Source organism: Prunus dulcis, chromosome 8 (assembly GCF_902201215.1).
Source record: "Prunus dulcis chromosome 8, ALMONDv2, whole genome shotgun sequence".
NCBI classification, from domain to species: Eukaryota; Viridiplantae; Streptophyta; class Magnoliopsida; order Rosales; family Rosaceae; genus Prunus; species Prunus dulcis.
In genome coordinates this window covers 235,802-252,917 of record NC_047657.1, presented here as the reverse complement: position 1 = coordinate 252,917, position 17,116 = coordinate 235,802, and the positions used below count along the sequence as shown (strand labels likewise).

Here is a 17,116-nt window from a genome sequence, read left to right as displayed (position 1 = left end):
GTCGAAAACATCATCTTTGCTTGCATCAAAATATTGCTCAGCCAAATACCAACCAAACTCACAGCCGTCATGTCTTTTGCATAATTCTTCAATGGCCTTTTTTGAGCAAAAGTTTTAGGTAACCTTTATTGAAATAATTTCTTAGCAAGTCATTAGTTGGTTAGGATTTTTAGTTACTTATCAATTTATTTATTCCTATTGTATTTGAAATATATTTCCTATTGTAATTTAGAGATATTTCCTATTGTATTTAAGATTGATAGTTCCAAATTGGAGAAGAATAAATATACGAGCGTAACTGAATATTTGCTCTACTTTGTTTGACTTAGAGAAGAGAATTGGATTGATGGAAGCAATGGTAGGGGACAAGGTTCCTAGAGATATCATATACGAAATCTTGCTAAAGTTACCTGTCAGATCTCTACTTCGGTTCACGGCAGTGTGTAAGTCATGGAATTGTATGATCAAAAGCTCTACTTTCATCACCCATCATCTCATTCAAAACGAAGACGTTCAACTCCTCCTTCACAACCCTCAATATGGGATGTACTTATTGTACAAGGATGATGACAACGACGATGGTCGTTCATCATCTACGCTTAGAGAGTATACCAATCTTGACAATCCGTACGACTTTTACGACCGAGGGTTGGCATCCCATTTTGTCGGAACTTGTAAGGGTCTCGTGTGCCTTGCTGTGGAAGACATTGACTCTATCGCATTAGTTTGGAACCCTAGCATCAGAAAGTTTGTGGTTTTGCCCAAGTCTGGTGTTACCTTTTGTCATGAATATGATTATCTAGAAGCAAGCTGTGGCTTTGGCTACGACAGGAGTGCGAATGACTATAAGGTCTTACGAAGAGCGTCTTCTTTTCGAGGAAACAAATTTATCTCATGTCAATATGAGATCTGGTCGTTAGCCAAGTGTTAAAGGAAAGAAATTGGTCAACTATTGTAATTAGCACAATCCTAGTGATTAGATAAGATTGAGTCAATCACAGCTATTGTGATTGACTTACTTAGAATAGATTTCCTATTTACTTAGAATAGCTTTTGCAATCTGTATAAAGCTTGTACATTATAGTCTCATTGACATCGATATACAAACACAGAATTCCATATTCTTTCATGGTATCAGAGCATCAATATTGGTGACTCTGCCCAAACGTCTTCCGCTACTACAAACCAACCAACCAACACAGATCACCAACATGGGTGACAAAAAATCATCCGAATCTGAAATCAACATATCCGATCCACTCAACCTACACCATTCAGACTCACCCGGCCTTGTTCTCGTTTCCAAGCCTCTCGAAGGCCATAATTACGGTCAATGGAGCCGTTCGATGCGAATTGCCTTGAGTGCTAAAAACAAACTAGGATTCATTGACGGAACCATCAAATCCCCAGCAAGCACCGATGCCAAATCTGCTATTTGGCAGAGATGCAATGACATGGTGTTATCGTGGATTCTGCAATCACTACATCCCGATATCGCAAGCAGCGTGCTTTACTGCACCAGCGCATCCATGGTGTGGAATGATCTTCAGGACCGGTTCTCACAGAGCAACGATTCTAGGATTTACCAAATTAGCCAAGAAATCGCCGAACATCGACAAGGGCACCTTACGATTTCAGAATATTACACCAAACTCAAGGCCCTATGGGATGAATTAGATTCCTATCATGAACCCATCATCTGCAATTGCGAGGGTTCCAAAACACGTGCCTTAAGAGAAGAGAAGGAGAGAGTTATGCAATTTTTAATGGGTCTTAACGAACCTTATTCAACTGTGCGTGGGTCGATTCTGATGATGTCACCGATCCCCGACACACGTCGCGTTCATGGCTTGATCCTCCAACACGAGCGGCAGATGGACGTGGCAAACCGTCAAATCGGATCCCATGCTATGCAAACCGGTCGCTATACAACCACCAAGGGCCGCACAAGCTCCGGCAACTCAGCAGCGGTGAAACCCCCTAGTGCTGGGGATGGCAAGCACGGCTCCTACTCAAAGAGGTCCCTGAAGTGTTCTTATTGTGATGGAGACACTCACACAGTTGACAATTGTTATTATCTCAATGGTTTTCCTGTGGGTCACAAATTGCATGGCAAGAATGTCAAGCCCAAAAACAAAAGGCCTGCTGCCTACACTGCCGAAAAGGATCCAATTCCAGAGCATGACAGCAAATCCAACGGAAGCCCAACTTTCACCACCGAAGAATACAATCAATTGATCGCTCTTTTGCATAACCGACCGGGTAATTTTCCACTTGCAAATGCAACAGGTATTGTTACATCCACCTGCAATCTTTCACAGCATGACCCACATTCAAATATATATTGGATAATGGACAGTGGAGCCTCAGATCATATTTCATGTTTTGCACCTACACACAACACAATCAATACTCAACATGATTTTGTTGGTTTACCCAATGGAGGAAAAGCAGAAATCAAAAGTATTGGGTCCATTAAATTGTCTGAAGCCTTAACACTTGATGGTGTTCTTCATGTACCACAATTCAATGTGAACTTATTATCTGTGAGCAAATTGACACGAGGGTTGAAATGTATTGTGATTTTCTTTGCTAAGTTTTGTGCTGTGCAGGACGTGAACACGGGGAGGACGATTGGCCTGGGCAAGCATTTTAATGGGCTCTACTACCTCAAAGCTACCCAAAATCCACATTTAGCTCATCATGTTCACCACACCTCCCACCTTTGGCACCAACGTCTGGGGCACCCATCCAATGCACCTACTCAATTCCTTTCCAATAAAATTCCAGAAATTGTCTGTGATCCACATCATGTTTGTGATATTTGTCCTTTAGCAAAGCAAACTCGCTTATTTTTTTCTCCATCTACTTCAATGTCATCCAATGCACCTTTTGATTTAATTCATTGTGACATTTGGGGGCCACACAAAATTCCCACTCACACTGGCGCACGATATTTTCTAACTCTTGTGGATGATTTTACTCGATTTACATGGATCCATCTCTTACATTTTAAATCGGAAACACAAGGGGTGATAAAATCATTTTTCTCTTGGGTTCAAACCCAATTCAATCTCCCTGTCAAAACCTTGCGTTCCGATAATGGGAGTGAATTTCTATCTCTCCAAACCTTTTTTAGAGACAAAGGTACCATTTTCCAACACTCATGTCCATATACACCCCAACAAAATGGCATAGTTGAGCGAAAACATCGACATCTTTTAAATGTGGGCAGGGCACTCCGTTTCCAGTCCAACATTCCTTTACGTTTTTGGGGGGAAAGTTTACAAACTGCATGCTATCTCATAAATCGCCTCCCCACACCCTTACTCAAACACAAATCCCCATATGAAATCTTGCACCAAAAATCTCCCGATTATTCTAATTTACGGGTTTTTGGTTGTTTGTGTTATGCTACCAATCTCCTCCCCAAACACAAGTTTGATGCACGGGCGCGTCGATGTGTCTTCTTTGGTTATCCACTTGGTCAAAAGGGTTATCGTCTTTATGATCTTACTACACAAACTTTTCTTTCATCTCGAGATGTGGTTTTTCATGAAAATATATTCCCATTTTCTACATCCCCGTCCGAAAATCAAGATGACACAATTGTCCTACCCACTCCATCCCATGACCCATTATCTCTCCCAGAACCCCATCTGGCCCACAATCCCCATCCAGCCCATGATCCACAGACCCAGGTAACCCAAGACCACACCATCTCTGATTCGCCCACTCCTTACCAACATCCCTCTCCCGTGGCATTAGATGCCGCCCCTCCTTCATCCCTTGACCCATCAACTTCGTCTCCGCCTATCATACCAGATCTTCCCACTATTCCCTCATCACCTTTCATTGACACCCACCCCCCTCCTATTCGTAAATCCACCCGCACTACCAAACCCCCTTCCCACTTCAAAGATTACCAAGCTCACCATGCTGCCCTGCTTGCTCCTGGCGCTCCTTCCCCAATCACGTCTGGCACTCGCTACCCCATCACTCGGTATGTATCTCACTCCAATTTTTCTGAGCATCATAGAATTTTTGTCAACAATATCTCTCAATTGGTTGAACCCAACACCTATGAGGAGGCACGACATCACCCACACTGGGTTGAAGCCATGAATTCTGAAATTACAGCTTTGGAGGAGAACAACACTTGGTCCTTAGTTCCATTGCCAGCTGGTCATCGTCCGATCGGATGCAAATGGGTTTTTAAAATTAAATACAATTCTGATGGTTCTCTTGAGAGATACAAAGCTCGCTTGGTCGCCAAAGGATTCACCCAACGTGAAGGCATTGATTATACTGAGACATTTGCTCCTGTTGCTAAGCTTATCACCGTCCGATGTCTTCTCACCATTGCTTCTGTCCGCAATTGGCCACTTCATCAGATGGACGTGCACAATGCTTTTCTTCATGGCGACCTTCATGAAGAAGTCTACATGCTTCCACCACCGGGGTATCGACGACAGGGGGAGCACACTGTGTGTCGTCTTCACAAATCCTTATATGGTCTCAAACAGGCGTCTCGAAGTTGGTTTCGTAAGTTTTCATCTGCTATACAGAATATTGGTTTCTTTCAATCCAAAGCAGATTATTCTATGTTTACACAAACACGTGGTAAATCTTTCACTACTATATTGTTATATGTTGATGATATGATAATCACTGGAAATAATGATGATGCCATACGAGACCTTAAACATTTTCTCGGCACCTGTTTCAAAATCAAAGACCTTGGACCTTTAAAGTACTTCCTTGGAGTTGAAATTGCACGGTCCAAGTCTGGCATTTCTTTTTGTCAACGGAAGTATACACTAGATATCTTGGAAGATGCGGGCCTACTTGGTGCTAAGCCTGAAAAAATTCCTATGGAAGCCAATGTTTCCCTCATGCCTACTGGAAGTGACCCTCTTAAAGACCCTACTCGCTATCGCAGACTTATTGGCAGATTAATCTATCTGACAATAACAAGACCAGAAATCACATATGCAGTAAATACACTTAGTCAGTTTATGCATGAGCCTCGGAAGCACCATTTTGACACAGCACATCGGCTTCTTCACTACCTTAAAGGAGCTCCTGGCCAAGGGTTATTATTCTCTTCGAATGGGCCACTACACTTGACTGCATATTGTGATGCGGATTGGGCACGATGTCCTTTTACAAGGCGCTCGGTTACCGGATATTGTATCTTTCTTGGCAGGTCACTCATATCCTGGAAAAGCAAGAAGCAGGTTACTGTCTCAAGGTCGTCTGCAGAAGCTGAGTACCGCTCCATGGCAGCTACCACCTGTGAACTTACTTGGTTGCGATACCTCTTACAGGACCTACAAGTGGAGCATCGCCAACCAGCCACCTTACTTTGTGACAACAAGGCAGCACTCTACATTGCAGCCAACCCAGTTTATCATGAACGGACCAAGCACATCGAATTGGATTGCCATACTGTTCGGGAGAGAATTCAAAATGGAGAAATTCAGACAGCTCATGTGCAAACAAAACATCAAGTTGCTGATATCTTCACTAAGCCGCTGCCTGCACCCTTGTTCCAATCCCATCTTGGCAAGTTGGGTGTAATAGACATTCACACTCCAACTTGAGGGGGAGTGTTAAAGGAAAGAAATTGGTCAACTATTGTAATTAGCACAATCCTAGTGATTAGATAAGATTGAGTCAATCACAGCTATTGTGATTGACTTACTTAGAATAGATTTCCTATTTACTTAGAATAGCTTTTGCAATCTGTATAAAGCTTGTACATTATAGTCTCATTGACATCGATATACAAACACAGAATTCCATATTCTTTCACCAAGGGCTCTTGGAAGACTCTCAATACTGCTGCTGATCCTGAGGAAAGTGACATTATGCTCCGGCCCAGCACTTTTTTGTTAGTAATCCGCCTGCTTTTGTCAATGGGGCTCTGCATTGGACTCAAGCCAGAGCGCACACCGGGAACATTTCACTTCTGTCATTTGATATGTCCAATGAAGTATTCGGCAGGATAGCAATACCACCAGAAGCTTCAGCACAAACAATTGACCATCTTGCTCAAGGACATTTCATGGTTTCAAGGTACAGAGAGTCCCTTGCATATTATGAAACCTCTCGGGAGCAGAAAGGAAGTGTTGGTTGGGGTTGCCTTCTTCACATTCACATGTGGGTGATGGAAGAGTATGGTGTGGCCAAATCATGGGCTAAACTATTTGCAATATGCCTGGATCTGGATCTAGGCGTTTCTAGACTGATTGGTTGTAGAAAAAGTGGTGAAGTTGTTCTCAGAGTGATGAATGACAACGGTGAATATCGGTCTGTGAACCCTAAGACCAAGCAAGTTAAGAGACTTCGAATTGAAGGGCACTGGATTTATGAGGTCATGGATGCTTTAACAGAGAGCGTTGTCTTGCTTGACCAGCCTAATGTATTCACATACTAAAAGCAACAACGTACGTGTTCTGTTAAATAATTTGATTTGAGTTACGACTTGTTTTTCACTTACTTGTGTTCTGTTTTCTTATGCTAATTTCAAAATTTAAGGTTTCTGTTTCTGTTCTATTTTTATTTTTGTTGAAAGAGATCAATAACAAATCCTCAATTCCGTTGATGATCCAGTTGTATTCCAGGGAAAATTAATGATTTGATTTCCCAACCGATGTACATATGAACGATACTTTTGTTGAAACAAAACAAACTACAAATGGAATTGAGAAACATTTGCGATTTGAACGCGGTCTGCATATTTCATCAATTAAAACTACCTAAGAAACATCAAATTCAAATCAAACAGATGATGGAGGAACTGTCCTTGAAACCATAAATTCAGGTTTGATCATGATCTTGGCTTAGTTTGAGTAGCTCTTAGTACCACTTTAGAAGATTGTAGTTGTTGAGGAAAGCAAACTACTCATAACACAATTTCACCAATTTTTTTTAATCAATTTTATATTACTATTATTATCAATATTTGAAAAGAATAAGGGCTTTTGTTAATAACGTTTCGACACATTCAAGATAATAATATCTCTTAATTGTTGGAAACATTCCAGATAATAATATCTATTAATTATGATCCCTTATGATAAGCATCATAAAAGAAACGCATCCTTTAATTGAAATTATGAAGAAACCATAATTTGGCAAATTTCCTATGTATCCTTTTGAGGGAATAAGTCAAATCATAGTTCATTGGAGTCATGCATGATTGTCGGTGATGAAAATTTGACTGGAGTTGGTGTCTTTTGGGGATAATTTGAATATGAAAAAGTTTTTGGGGGCGAATTTAGTTAAGATAAATTAGAGATTTTTTTTTGGGCTTGTGGTTGTATCTAAAGATACTTTTAGATTGTCTATGTAACCTTGACGGTATCGAAACCAATGTAGTTCAATCAAAGAAATGCTTTGGGTGGTTGTGTACAACTTGGTTTTTGATTTGGTAATTAATTTGGCTTTGGTGAATACGTGAATTTGGACTTTTGTGATGGCACAAGTCCATCAAATTTATGAATTTTGAAATGGCACAAGTCCGTCAAGTTTGGAAACCAATCATGGGCGAATTTGATTTGTACCCACTTAATGGGTATTTTCCTTGTGATCTTGGTCCCCTTCACGATTGGTTTTAAGCCCATTAATTCAGAATTTTGTGAATTTAAAAATCTTGGAGCCGTTTTGGAAGTCACTTTATAAAAAGGTGCTGGTCATTCGCCTGCTATTGTCAATGTTGCTCTGTATTGGCTTCAAGCCAACGTGGACAATGAGTTGCAAGGCGTGGCGAACGTGGCGAGGCGGACGAGGCGCCGTTGTGTAGTCTCCAAGCGGCTCCACGTGGAAGAAGAAGAGTTTTCACGTTCAGCATTTTAAAAAACTGATGTTACTTAATAAAACGCACGTGTAAAATAAACTATTCCTGCGATCCCCAATATATATGCATCTCAAACATCTTTAGAATCAGTATGGAGGTTCTCAAAGTGTAAAATAAACTATTCCTGCGATCCCGGAAAGAGGAGACGACAAATGAAACATCTTTAGAATCAGTATGGAGGTTCTCAAAGTGTAAAATAAACTATTCCTTCGATCCCGGAAAGAGGAGACGACAAATGAACGACAAATGAAATGTCAAGGTGGGAAGGCAACTCAGCCAATCACTAAATTAATCAACATACAACAAGAATTTTCCGCCGAAAGAAAAAAACACGGAAAAAATGTGAGGTTCTATAAAGGATCAAAAGTGAGGTTGACTTGTTTTTCTTTCTTTCAATTTGAAATGGAGGGGGTGGTGTCCATGTGAGCAACACATCTCCAAATATCAGAATCTGAAGTCAGGATCCACATCCATTGCCCAAGCAAACTTTGCCAGGAGAGACTTGTTGAATATCTGTGTCAATAGCAAATGGTCAAGCATGTGGCAGGGCATACAAACAATTAGCCAATCTAAACCAAATGAAAAGTGCATATCACCATGATTGGAGATATATGCACCTCCACTTTGTTCAAAGGATCAGAAATGGAAGCCTAAGTATTGCTAATATTATTTATTTCGAAAACAAAATCACAAGAGCCTACCTTCTCAATTGGTACTTCATGTCGCTTGCACCATGCAACAGTGATCCTAGGGTCAAGATAGTTAATTTTGGACGTTCCCAATGCCACTGTTTTCAGATCCTCTTTGGTTCTCATATCTAGTTCCATTTTTTCAATCTTTACAGTCGTTTGAGCTATCTTCTTCTCTAATCTGTGTCAATCCAAAAATTAATATAAAAGGCCATATCCAGACATTGGTTTCAAATAAACAAACAAGTAAACTTACGCTTCTGGGGTCAAATTTCTTTTTTGTTTCCCATCAGCATCTTTCAGTGGAGGCCTTCCTTTTTTAGCCCTGTCCAAATCTGTTTTCAGCTCTTTCAGGATGCTCTACAATCCAATAAGAGACTTAGTTCCCGAGCAAGACAGAGGCATGCATTTTAAGAATCGTAAGTTCATAAACCCAGTCACACAAAGAGGTTTCTGTTTTTAAATTTTCCTCTTTTAGTTCCCAAGCAAGAAATAGACATGCATTTTAAGATTCATGAGTTTATAAACCCAGTCAGACAAAGAGGTTTCTGTTTTTAAATTTTCCTCTTTCCTTCTTAGAAAAGTGAGAAAGAAAGAGCAGTTGGTCTAACACCCTAAATTTTTCCGAGGCAGAAAGTTACACCGTTCAGTTTTCAAGCATGACCATAACATTTCTGTGAAGCCCCAGATAAGGTCGTTACCTGAAGGTTACCAATCTTCTCAAGTAACCTAGACATTTGTGCACTATGAGTCTTTGAGATAGTACGTTGATGATTACAAATTATGGCAACCTGCAATGAAATGCCAAAAATTGTAGATGCCACTCAGTCAAAAGGAACAGTACAATTAGCTCAATACAAATTCTCAAGGGATTGACTGATATACCTCTTTGTTTGCATGCTGATAAACAACAACTTTCTCTGAAAGATCTCCCTCTTTCGTTTCCTTGTTCAACTGTCATCAGGCCATGGAAAAAAGGAAAAAGCGAAGAATTATCATAACAGGAAACTGAAACAGGGAGATGGGCAGGATAACGAGAAAGCGACCCACACAAGTAATAAAACATGAAAAGGTGTTAAAAGTCAAGAACAAGATAAGACTATTATCATTGTTAATGCTGTGAAACATACAGATGAGACCCAATATCTAAGTAACTAGGATTGGGGAATATGATGAATGTACATCGTATCTTGACTGTACTGAATATTTTACAATCACAACAGTCATCAGATGGATAAACAGTTTCTAGTCAACAATCATCGCAATACCTTGTTTTTTATATGCCTTATGGAAATATGTATAAAATAAAAAAAATAATTACATTTTTTGATAATGTACCATTGACAAAGCCACCTCAAACTTTTTTAAAAAAATCTATATAAATCACACAACTAAATGATCTAGGGAGGTTGCCTCAACTTCTACTCATTGGTGTATTCTCCTATTCATGAAAATTTGGTGTATAAAATAATGCAAACATGTAGATCAACCTCAATTTACTTTGACAACTTATAAAATACACATGAAGTAAATTTTTTTTAAAGTTTCCCTCAACTGTAAGTCAGCAATGTATAACTGCACCACTGCAGTACAGGTTTGTATATGTAAAACATAGTAGTTCTCTAATCTTTACGAAAGCTCCTTGCGATTAGAATTTTCTTCTGAAACACAAAAATCATAACTCTCATATAAAACATATAAGAGCAATACTAGGTTCAAAGTCAGTGAAGGCCCACATTAACTTACTATGTTATCCAATGTAATAGAAGCATTGTAGGTACGGAACACTTTTGCTGTAAGGCCAGGCATCAGTTCCTTTAGATGAGCATTCAATTTACTGGTATCCAACCTGTCAAAGAGATCATCACAGCCACGTTTCCCTGAAGCAAATAGGAAAAGAAAGTCAAACATACTTTATGAGCTTCTATTACCAAAAAAAGGAAGTATGAAATTTAGAAAGCCACCTACTCACCAGTCTGGAACTGTATAATTGCCTTGTAAACAGGAATCTCAACTTCAACAGTATTTTCATATCTGATTGAATCTTTACCAAGGAAGTTAAACTGAAATTATAAAAAACAGAGTTGACTGGTCATTTCCTGGTAATAATATACTGGCAAACTACCAGCAATGATTTTAAATTTCTACAAAAGCAAGGATTACCTCCAACGAGTTAGGGGCAATTGCTTTTACATTCTCTACTTTTAAAGTGCAGCAACCAACAGTATCAGCTTCATCATCGTCCTGCAGTAGAATGACCATTAAAATTCAAGCACAAACAATTTTGTCTACTTCTTTGTGAACAAATGGTTTAACTTTGATTGTCATGCTTGCTCTAGCTACAGAGATCCTATTGCTGTATTAAACCACTCTGTTGAACCTGAAGAGTATATTTCCATGGTCTGGCTAATGTTTACATCACTTGTTAGCCTACATAAACTTGTTAAAAAACAAAGACATACAAAAAAACCAAAACCAAAAAAAAACCCAATTGCTTCTATGCACAGCTGAAATAAGTCCACACACTACACCTTCTCATTTCCAGCCCTGAGAGCAAGTTTATCAATGAGATATGTAGCAACTGCTATCTGCCGCTTAGTACCATCTTTACTAGTAAAATCCCTAGTGTATGCAGCCCTGATGTTTCCTATGTAGTCCTGCACTCAAAAATAACAGGGTTTCATCAATATGTTGACAAGCATCTTCTATGTTATCCAAAAGTATAATAAACTACTATCATAAAAAGCTTATGGGCATATCTCCATCTAAACACCTTCAGCATCCTTGCTTTCTCATATTTTTCCTTGTCGCTTTGCCCCTTCAAGGAACTACTAGGTGCCAGAAACACATATTTGAACTCCCTTTGATTAATTGGATCGTTCCAGAAAGCTAACCATGTAACCGTATTGTCATGCCTTACTTCTTTCCAGCTGTATGGGACACATGTATCAATTTAAACTCAAAATTGGTGAATGAAAATAACACACAGATAAAATCTAATAGGAAAAGCATCATCCTTTGAATCTTTGACAGTAAATGAGTTCTTTTTCTATCACTTAGATCATGAAGAATAAAACCTTTCACCAGGGATGGGACATTCTGGAATTGGGGCATCTTTTCCTATGTTAATTGTAACATCACTTGGACGAATCCGCCTTTTCAGCTTCCCCGACTGATACCATATATAGCAAGAAAGAACAGCAACATATGCAAAGAGAATTCAGAATCATTGTAAACAATTCAACACTCAGCCACCACATATCAACCTAGCTCATCATGGACAACACAGAAATCTGCATCATAAAAAATAACATGAAATAAAATAAAATAAAAACCTTTGGATGCTCTCCACGACCTCGGAATAATCCAGGTGGTTCAACTCTGAAGTTTCCAACCTGTATTAACATTGCAGTCACAAATCACTCGGCAAACTTTTCATGTGATGATATAGCACTACCAGATTCACACCCACCAGAAAAGCACCATATATTTTGTAAATGTATTGCAGAGTGGATTAACCAGATTGCAACCTAGGTTACAGAGTAAAATCAATCAAAGCTAGAGATAACCTTCTCTTTTACACCATCGACGACGGCCCACATATACTTCTCCTCTTCTTTGAGTTTATCTTCCTTCAATGCCTTCTTCTCCTGCATAAATAGAAACGCCTTATAAATTTTGCAACAAGGAGGCATAAGGAAAATCTTCTGCAGAGTAGGTAACATGAAATGATGTATCAATTTTGACCTAAATAGATGAACCACTTCCATTACATAGGAACCTGTGGACGACAATTGATATAATACACAGGACGGTCAGGTGATACTTAGAACATATTTCATCATGACTTATCAAAATATTGTCTCTTTTGGAGTAGGGATTGTCAGTTCTACGTATATTTAACTGGTTAAATGTTTATTGAAAGATGCTTTGGTAATCTATATCACAATAAAGAGACAATATTTTGATAAGTCATTACGTAGAACTGACAATGCCTACTCCAAAAGACCTCTTAAAATGCCATCACAGCATCCTTATTGGGAACTCTTCAGGAAGAGACTGAAAGTTGTAACTCCATGCTAAATGCGGAGTCTCGAACATAGTTCTCATTTATAGTCCCTATCAAAACAGAAATATATTTTTGAATAATAAAACTGAGCTGAATAGAGTTGTGAAGTCTGTCATTGTTTCTTATTACCAAAAAAAAAAAAAAAAAAAAAAAAAAAAAAGGGGAAGAAATGTAGAAAAATGAATCAAAGAAGTAAAACAACTTAACGAATACAAAACGATATTTTGGTTTGTAATTTAACTCAAAATGTTAGCTTTATTCATTAGATAATGGGTATACATTAGAGCCACCGACTTACTTCCGTACTCATCTGTTTCTTTTTTTCCTTTTCATTCTGATACCAGTCATATATTGGGGTAAAATCACAAGCATCCAATTTCTGAATTATGTGGTTCTTCCCAAGCAACTTATGCCAATCATTCCAGAAATTGTTTCTGAATGTTTGTTTCTGCACATAATCTGTATCTTTCATCACTGCATACATTGTTGCAACCTGCACTTCAAAACTTTCAGAAACTAATTCATTAAGATAGTGGAATATACGAAGCAGGAAATATAAATCAGTGAGAGAGAGACCTCCTCTTGTTCAGGACTCAAGGTGACTGGCTTCCCACTATAAAGCATCTTAACCCCATGAGGCTTGTATGGAGGTGGGAAAATGACACCATTGTGCACTAAACTAGTCCATTTTTTCTGCCCATCATTAGAGCTTGGTGGAACTGTTGTAGACTTAGAATACTTTGAAAATTGAGAAGCTTTTTGGCCCTTCTTGATCTTTTTCTTGATCGAGGATGGGCCAACTTTTGTTAACTTTTGCTTTGTCACAGGTGATTTATTATCTGATGTAGCTTTCTTAATCCTCTGGGAAATTGGAATGAAGTCGTCATCATCTTCTCCCTTTGGTTCTTTTTTGGCTGATACCTGCATATTCTTTATAGATGTAGAAGAATCTGAAACTTTTGGCCTTTTAGCTGAGGACTTCTCAGAAATATTGGCCTTATCTAGAGGCCTCTTAGTAGAGATCACATAAGAAGTTTTGCCTTTATCTGTTGTGCTGGAACAATTCTTCTGAACTTTTGAAGCCACAGGCTTCCTTTCTTTAGAATCATAAGGCTGACTGCCTGAAGTTCCCACCTTCTTTGGTGTAATCCTTGATGATAAAGGTTTATCATCATCCGAATCTTCACAAGGTTTCCCCAGTCGGGCTTTTATCGGTTTTGCATCTTCAGAATCACTATTTTCTTCGGCAGGATGTTCAATAGAATTACTTTCCTCCTTAATTGTGGTAGACTTATTCTGTACTGGTAACTGTTTTAACTGGCCATCTAACTGATTTTGTTTAGATTTTGCGTTGGATCGTTTAAAAACTAAAGGTTTCTCGTCCTCATCATCACATAGATTCGGTTTAGTAGAAATCCGAACAGCCATTATCTGACAATCTGTATTCTGCTTGAGCTTGTCCGTATATCACCTAAATTTATGCAAAACATAAACTTATTTTCAAGATGGATACAATACCGCAACAATTACATTCAAACCCGAAAATCTGAGGCTAAATCATTATCTAGAGACAAGAAAAGGAGTATTCTTGTTGAAATAAACTCTTGCACATATAGTCAAAAATCTGAGGCATGATGCTAATTTTCGATTCTGTGCTTCTTTAATTTGTTTCACACTTCCTCTTACATTTTTAAAATCTTAAACATCTTGGCCCCATTTGTTTGGACGGAATGCTAGAGTAGAAATAGGAATTGTATCCCCTTTCCTAACTATCCTGGAATGGAACGATTTTAAATTTCCATCTTTTGAAAAGAAATGATAATTTATTGCCAAAGACAAGAACGCAAAAGAATTGTGGCTAAGGGTGCCACAGGGCCTAAAGGCCTACAACACAAACAAAAAACCACAGAAAGCTAACATATAGGAGGCTGCAGGAAGCTAAACAACAAAAGGCTAAGCTAACCACAAGCTACACAATTGCAGCATTCCAATCTAATAGAATGAAACTCAAGCTTGTGTCCTTAATTCAGAGGATGTAGATGCCCATAGCGATGTCCAAAACCTGATTTGATCTCATCCCCCTCCAAATACTCGAAAATTCTTCTATTCCTCTCTCCCCACACCACACAGAACAGCGCCATCACAGGAACAATAGCCCAGAATTACACCCCTCCTTCCTCCAAAGAAATTCATCCCTGACCCCAGAAAGTCATAGCAAGAATTATAATTGCCCTAGATCATCCCAGTCTCCTGACGTCTTTCCCACAAAAAGGAGACAATTGGGCAAGACATAAATAAGCGATCCAATGTTTCATTAGCACATTTACACAAAATACACCAGCTAGGAGAGAAATATAAACAAGGATTTTTTCTTTGAATCAAATAACAGTTTTACCTTGTGGGGTACTTTAGCCTTCCCAATTACACAAGGAGGAGGGAAGATAGGTGAGGAAGGATTAGCAATCAAGTGGGCAGAAAATGATTTGACCAAGAACACTCCAGAAGATTCCAACCTCCATAATCCGCGATTTTAAATTTCCATTCCAGCGTTTGGAACAGAATTGGAATCAACAAACAAAAAGGAATTGAAAAATACTATTTATCAAATTTTGACCGATGATTGGCTCCACTGCTCCAGATACTAAGAGAGAAAAAGTCGAGAGCGAATGACGACGTTGGTACAACAGCCGAGCAGCAAACAGAAAGAGATTAAGCATCAGAGACAGAGAGAGCGAATGAGAGACTGACAGTCTCGCACCACCGCCATCACTCTCTTAGTTCTACGCCTCACACCACCGCCATCACTCTATATCGACTGTTAGTCTCTCAGTCACTCTCTCTATCTCTAACGCTCGACCTTCTTCTCTCCGCCACTCGGCTATCGTACCAACGTCGTTATTCTCTCGAATTTTATTCTATCAGTCTATGGAGCGGTGGAGCCAATCATCTGTGGGCTTGCATCTAATTTAGAGGTTAGATCCAAAATCTCTGATCCAAAAATTAGGGTTTTGAAAATTAATTACTTTTTTATTTCAGTAATTTTGTGCTTTCTATCCTTTTTGAAGCGTTTCTGAAACCCTAATCCAAATATTAGGGCTTTTTATTTTATTTGCTGTTTTTTTCCACTAATTTCCAGTAATCTATGTTGGGGCCTCTAGTTTTGGGGATTTTGAAGCCTAAATTAAAATATTTCATCTTAGTATTGAAATTTGAAAATGTCTATTCTTGAAAAACAACGGACAATATTTGACAAGTAGTATTTTTCAATTTCTTTCCATTTGTTGATTCCAATTTTCTATGGATGATTATCTAGTCCCGGAAGGAAGTAATTTTGGAAGACCACCCAGTTGAGGCGGTGTTTGGGCTTGAGGTTGGGACTGAGTTGGTGTTTAGACTCGAGGTTGGGGAATTGGTATAATAGGTGATGGTGATGATGTGGATGCGGAAGAAGAACATGCTTCATTACTACAAGGCAAGTGTTCAAATTGGTCCATCTCTCCTTTAATAAAAACAGAAACTAACCAATAAAAACAGACCTAGCATGCAACATAACCTATTTCACAAAAAGAAACATAAACATAATTAATACAGCAGCATAACAACAGAATAGCAGCAGCAGAAACAGAACCTAGTAGTTTCACATAACCTAATTTCATAAAATAAAAATTAATTTAGCAAAACAGAACCACCAAGGACAACCAAATAATCACAACAGTATAATTTAACAGAAGAACCTAATTGGTAGCAGCCCTAATTAGTTTAATGAAACCAACATTTCATAATTTCTTTGTCAATTTCAAATAATCATCACAGCACAACATAACCTAATTGGTAGCAGCCCTAATTCGACAACCCTAAACCCTTAACAGAAAAAATATATCATCACATCAACCTCAACCACCAAATCGACAAGCCTAATTTAAAAGAAAAAAACATAAGTTTAATTTTGAATAAACCTTAAATTCAAAGGAAGATGATGCTCTCACCTTTAACTGATATGAGAGAGAAACCCACAGAAGAAATCGCAGGAGAGGAATAGATTTTGTCGGCGATCATTAACTGAGACTGAGAAACATAGAAAAATCGAGATAAGAAGAGAGAGCAAAGAGAGAGTTAGCGGAGCAAAGAACCGACGGGGAAAAAAAGAACAGATAAGAGAGAGAGAGAGAGAGAGAGAGAGAGAGAGAGAGAGAAGCTGACCTGCGTGCAGGGCTGGAGTCGGCGCGGTGGCTTATCGACTGATAGTGAGATCGAAGTATAGAAGAGAGAGAGAAGGGGGGGGTGGGTTTGGCCGGAGAAGAGAGAACCTGAGAGTAAGAGAGAGGAATGAAAACCTAACCTAACTCGCGCATTCAGACCAGGAAAAAGAAAGGAAGGAGGAAGAAAAAAAAAAAAACCTAACTCGCGCATAGGGCTTATTTGGGTGTAATCTTGTGCTTCCCGGCCTATTGTAATCTCTACAAACATCGAATTAAAAACTGTCACATGCATTAA

General features: G+C 38.8%; 2 protein-coding genes across 4 annotated transcripts; one reads left to right on the top strand and one right to left on the bottom strand.

The window, feature by feature from the left end:
• The first annotated feature begins 319 nt into the window (after window positions 1-319).
• On the top strand, window positions 320-6,496 carry LOC117637574 (F-box/kelch-repeat protein At3g23880-like). Its single transcript, XM_034372500.1, has 2 exons — window positions 320-924; window positions 5,822-6,496. The coding sequence occupies exons 1-2, from the start codon at window positions 347-349 to the stop codon at window positions 6,012-6,014; spliced, it is 771 nt and encodes a 256-aa protein (XP_034228391.1). The 5' UTR covers window positions 320-346; the 3' UTR covers window positions 6,015-6,496.
• Window positions 6,497-8,043: 1,547 nt separating this feature from the next.
• LOC117636722 (DNA topoisomerase 1 beta-like) lies at window positions 8,044-16,908 on the bottom strand. 3 transcript variants are annotated; one of them, XM_034371371.1, is made up of 17 exons: window positions 16,823-16,908; window positions 16,609-16,687; window positions 13,199-14,093; window positions 12,921-13,115; window positions 12,123-12,203; window positions 11,889-11,948; window positions 11,631-11,725; window positions 11,327-11,483; window positions 11,085-11,210; window positions 10,717-10,797; window positions 10,526-10,616; window positions 10,300-10,433; window positions 9,439-9,507; window positions 9,255-9,344; window positions 8,810-8,913; window positions 8,566-8,734; window positions 8,044-8,377 (listed from the first exon to the last, which is right to left on the bottom strand). In XM_034371371.1, exons 3-17 carry the CDS (start codon window positions 14,048-14,050, stop codon window positions 8,309-8,311), a joined length of 2,373 nt encoding a protein of 790 aa, XP_034227262.1. In that variant the 5' UTR covers window positions 14,051-14,093; window positions 16,609-16,687; window positions 16,823-16,908; the 3' UTR covers window positions 8,044-8,308. The 3 variants fall into 3 exon arrangements, with proteins under 3 accessions (XP_034227262.1, XP_034227263.1, XP_034227264.1); XM_034371372.1 differs by having other exon boundaries at window positions 16,609-16,681; window positions 16,823-16,842; XM_034371373.1 differs by lacking the exons at window positions 11,085-11,210; window positions 11,327-11,483; window positions 11,631-11,725; window positions 11,889-11,948.
• Window positions 16,909-17,116: the final 208 nt, after the last annotated feature.

What these genes read in the sequence shown, in the direction of transcription:
- LOC117637574 (XM_034372500.1), top strand. Translation starts at nt 347, where the DNA reads ATGGAAGCAATGGTAGGGGACAAGGTTCCTAGAGATATCATATACGAA. An exon ending in GAGATCTGGTCGTTAGCCAA is followed by an intron (nt 925 to 5,821) that starts GTGTTAAAGGAA and finishes TTCTTTCACCAA; the next exon opens with GGGCTCTTGGAAGACTCTCA.
- LOC117636722 (XM_034371371.1), bottom strand. Translation starts at nt 14,050, where the DNA reads ATGGCTGTTCGGATTTCTACTAAACCGAATCTATGTGATGATGAGGAC. An exon ending in TGTCCCATCCCTGGTGAAAG is followed by an intron (nt 11,484 to 11,630) that starts GTTTTATTCTTC and finishes TGTCCCATACAG; the next exon opens with CTGGAAAGAAGTAAGGCATG. An exon ending in CTATTACATTGGATAACATA is followed by an intron (nt 9,508 to 10,299) that starts GTAAGTTAATGT and finishes GCCTGATGACAG; the next exon opens with TTGAACAAGGAAACGAAAGA.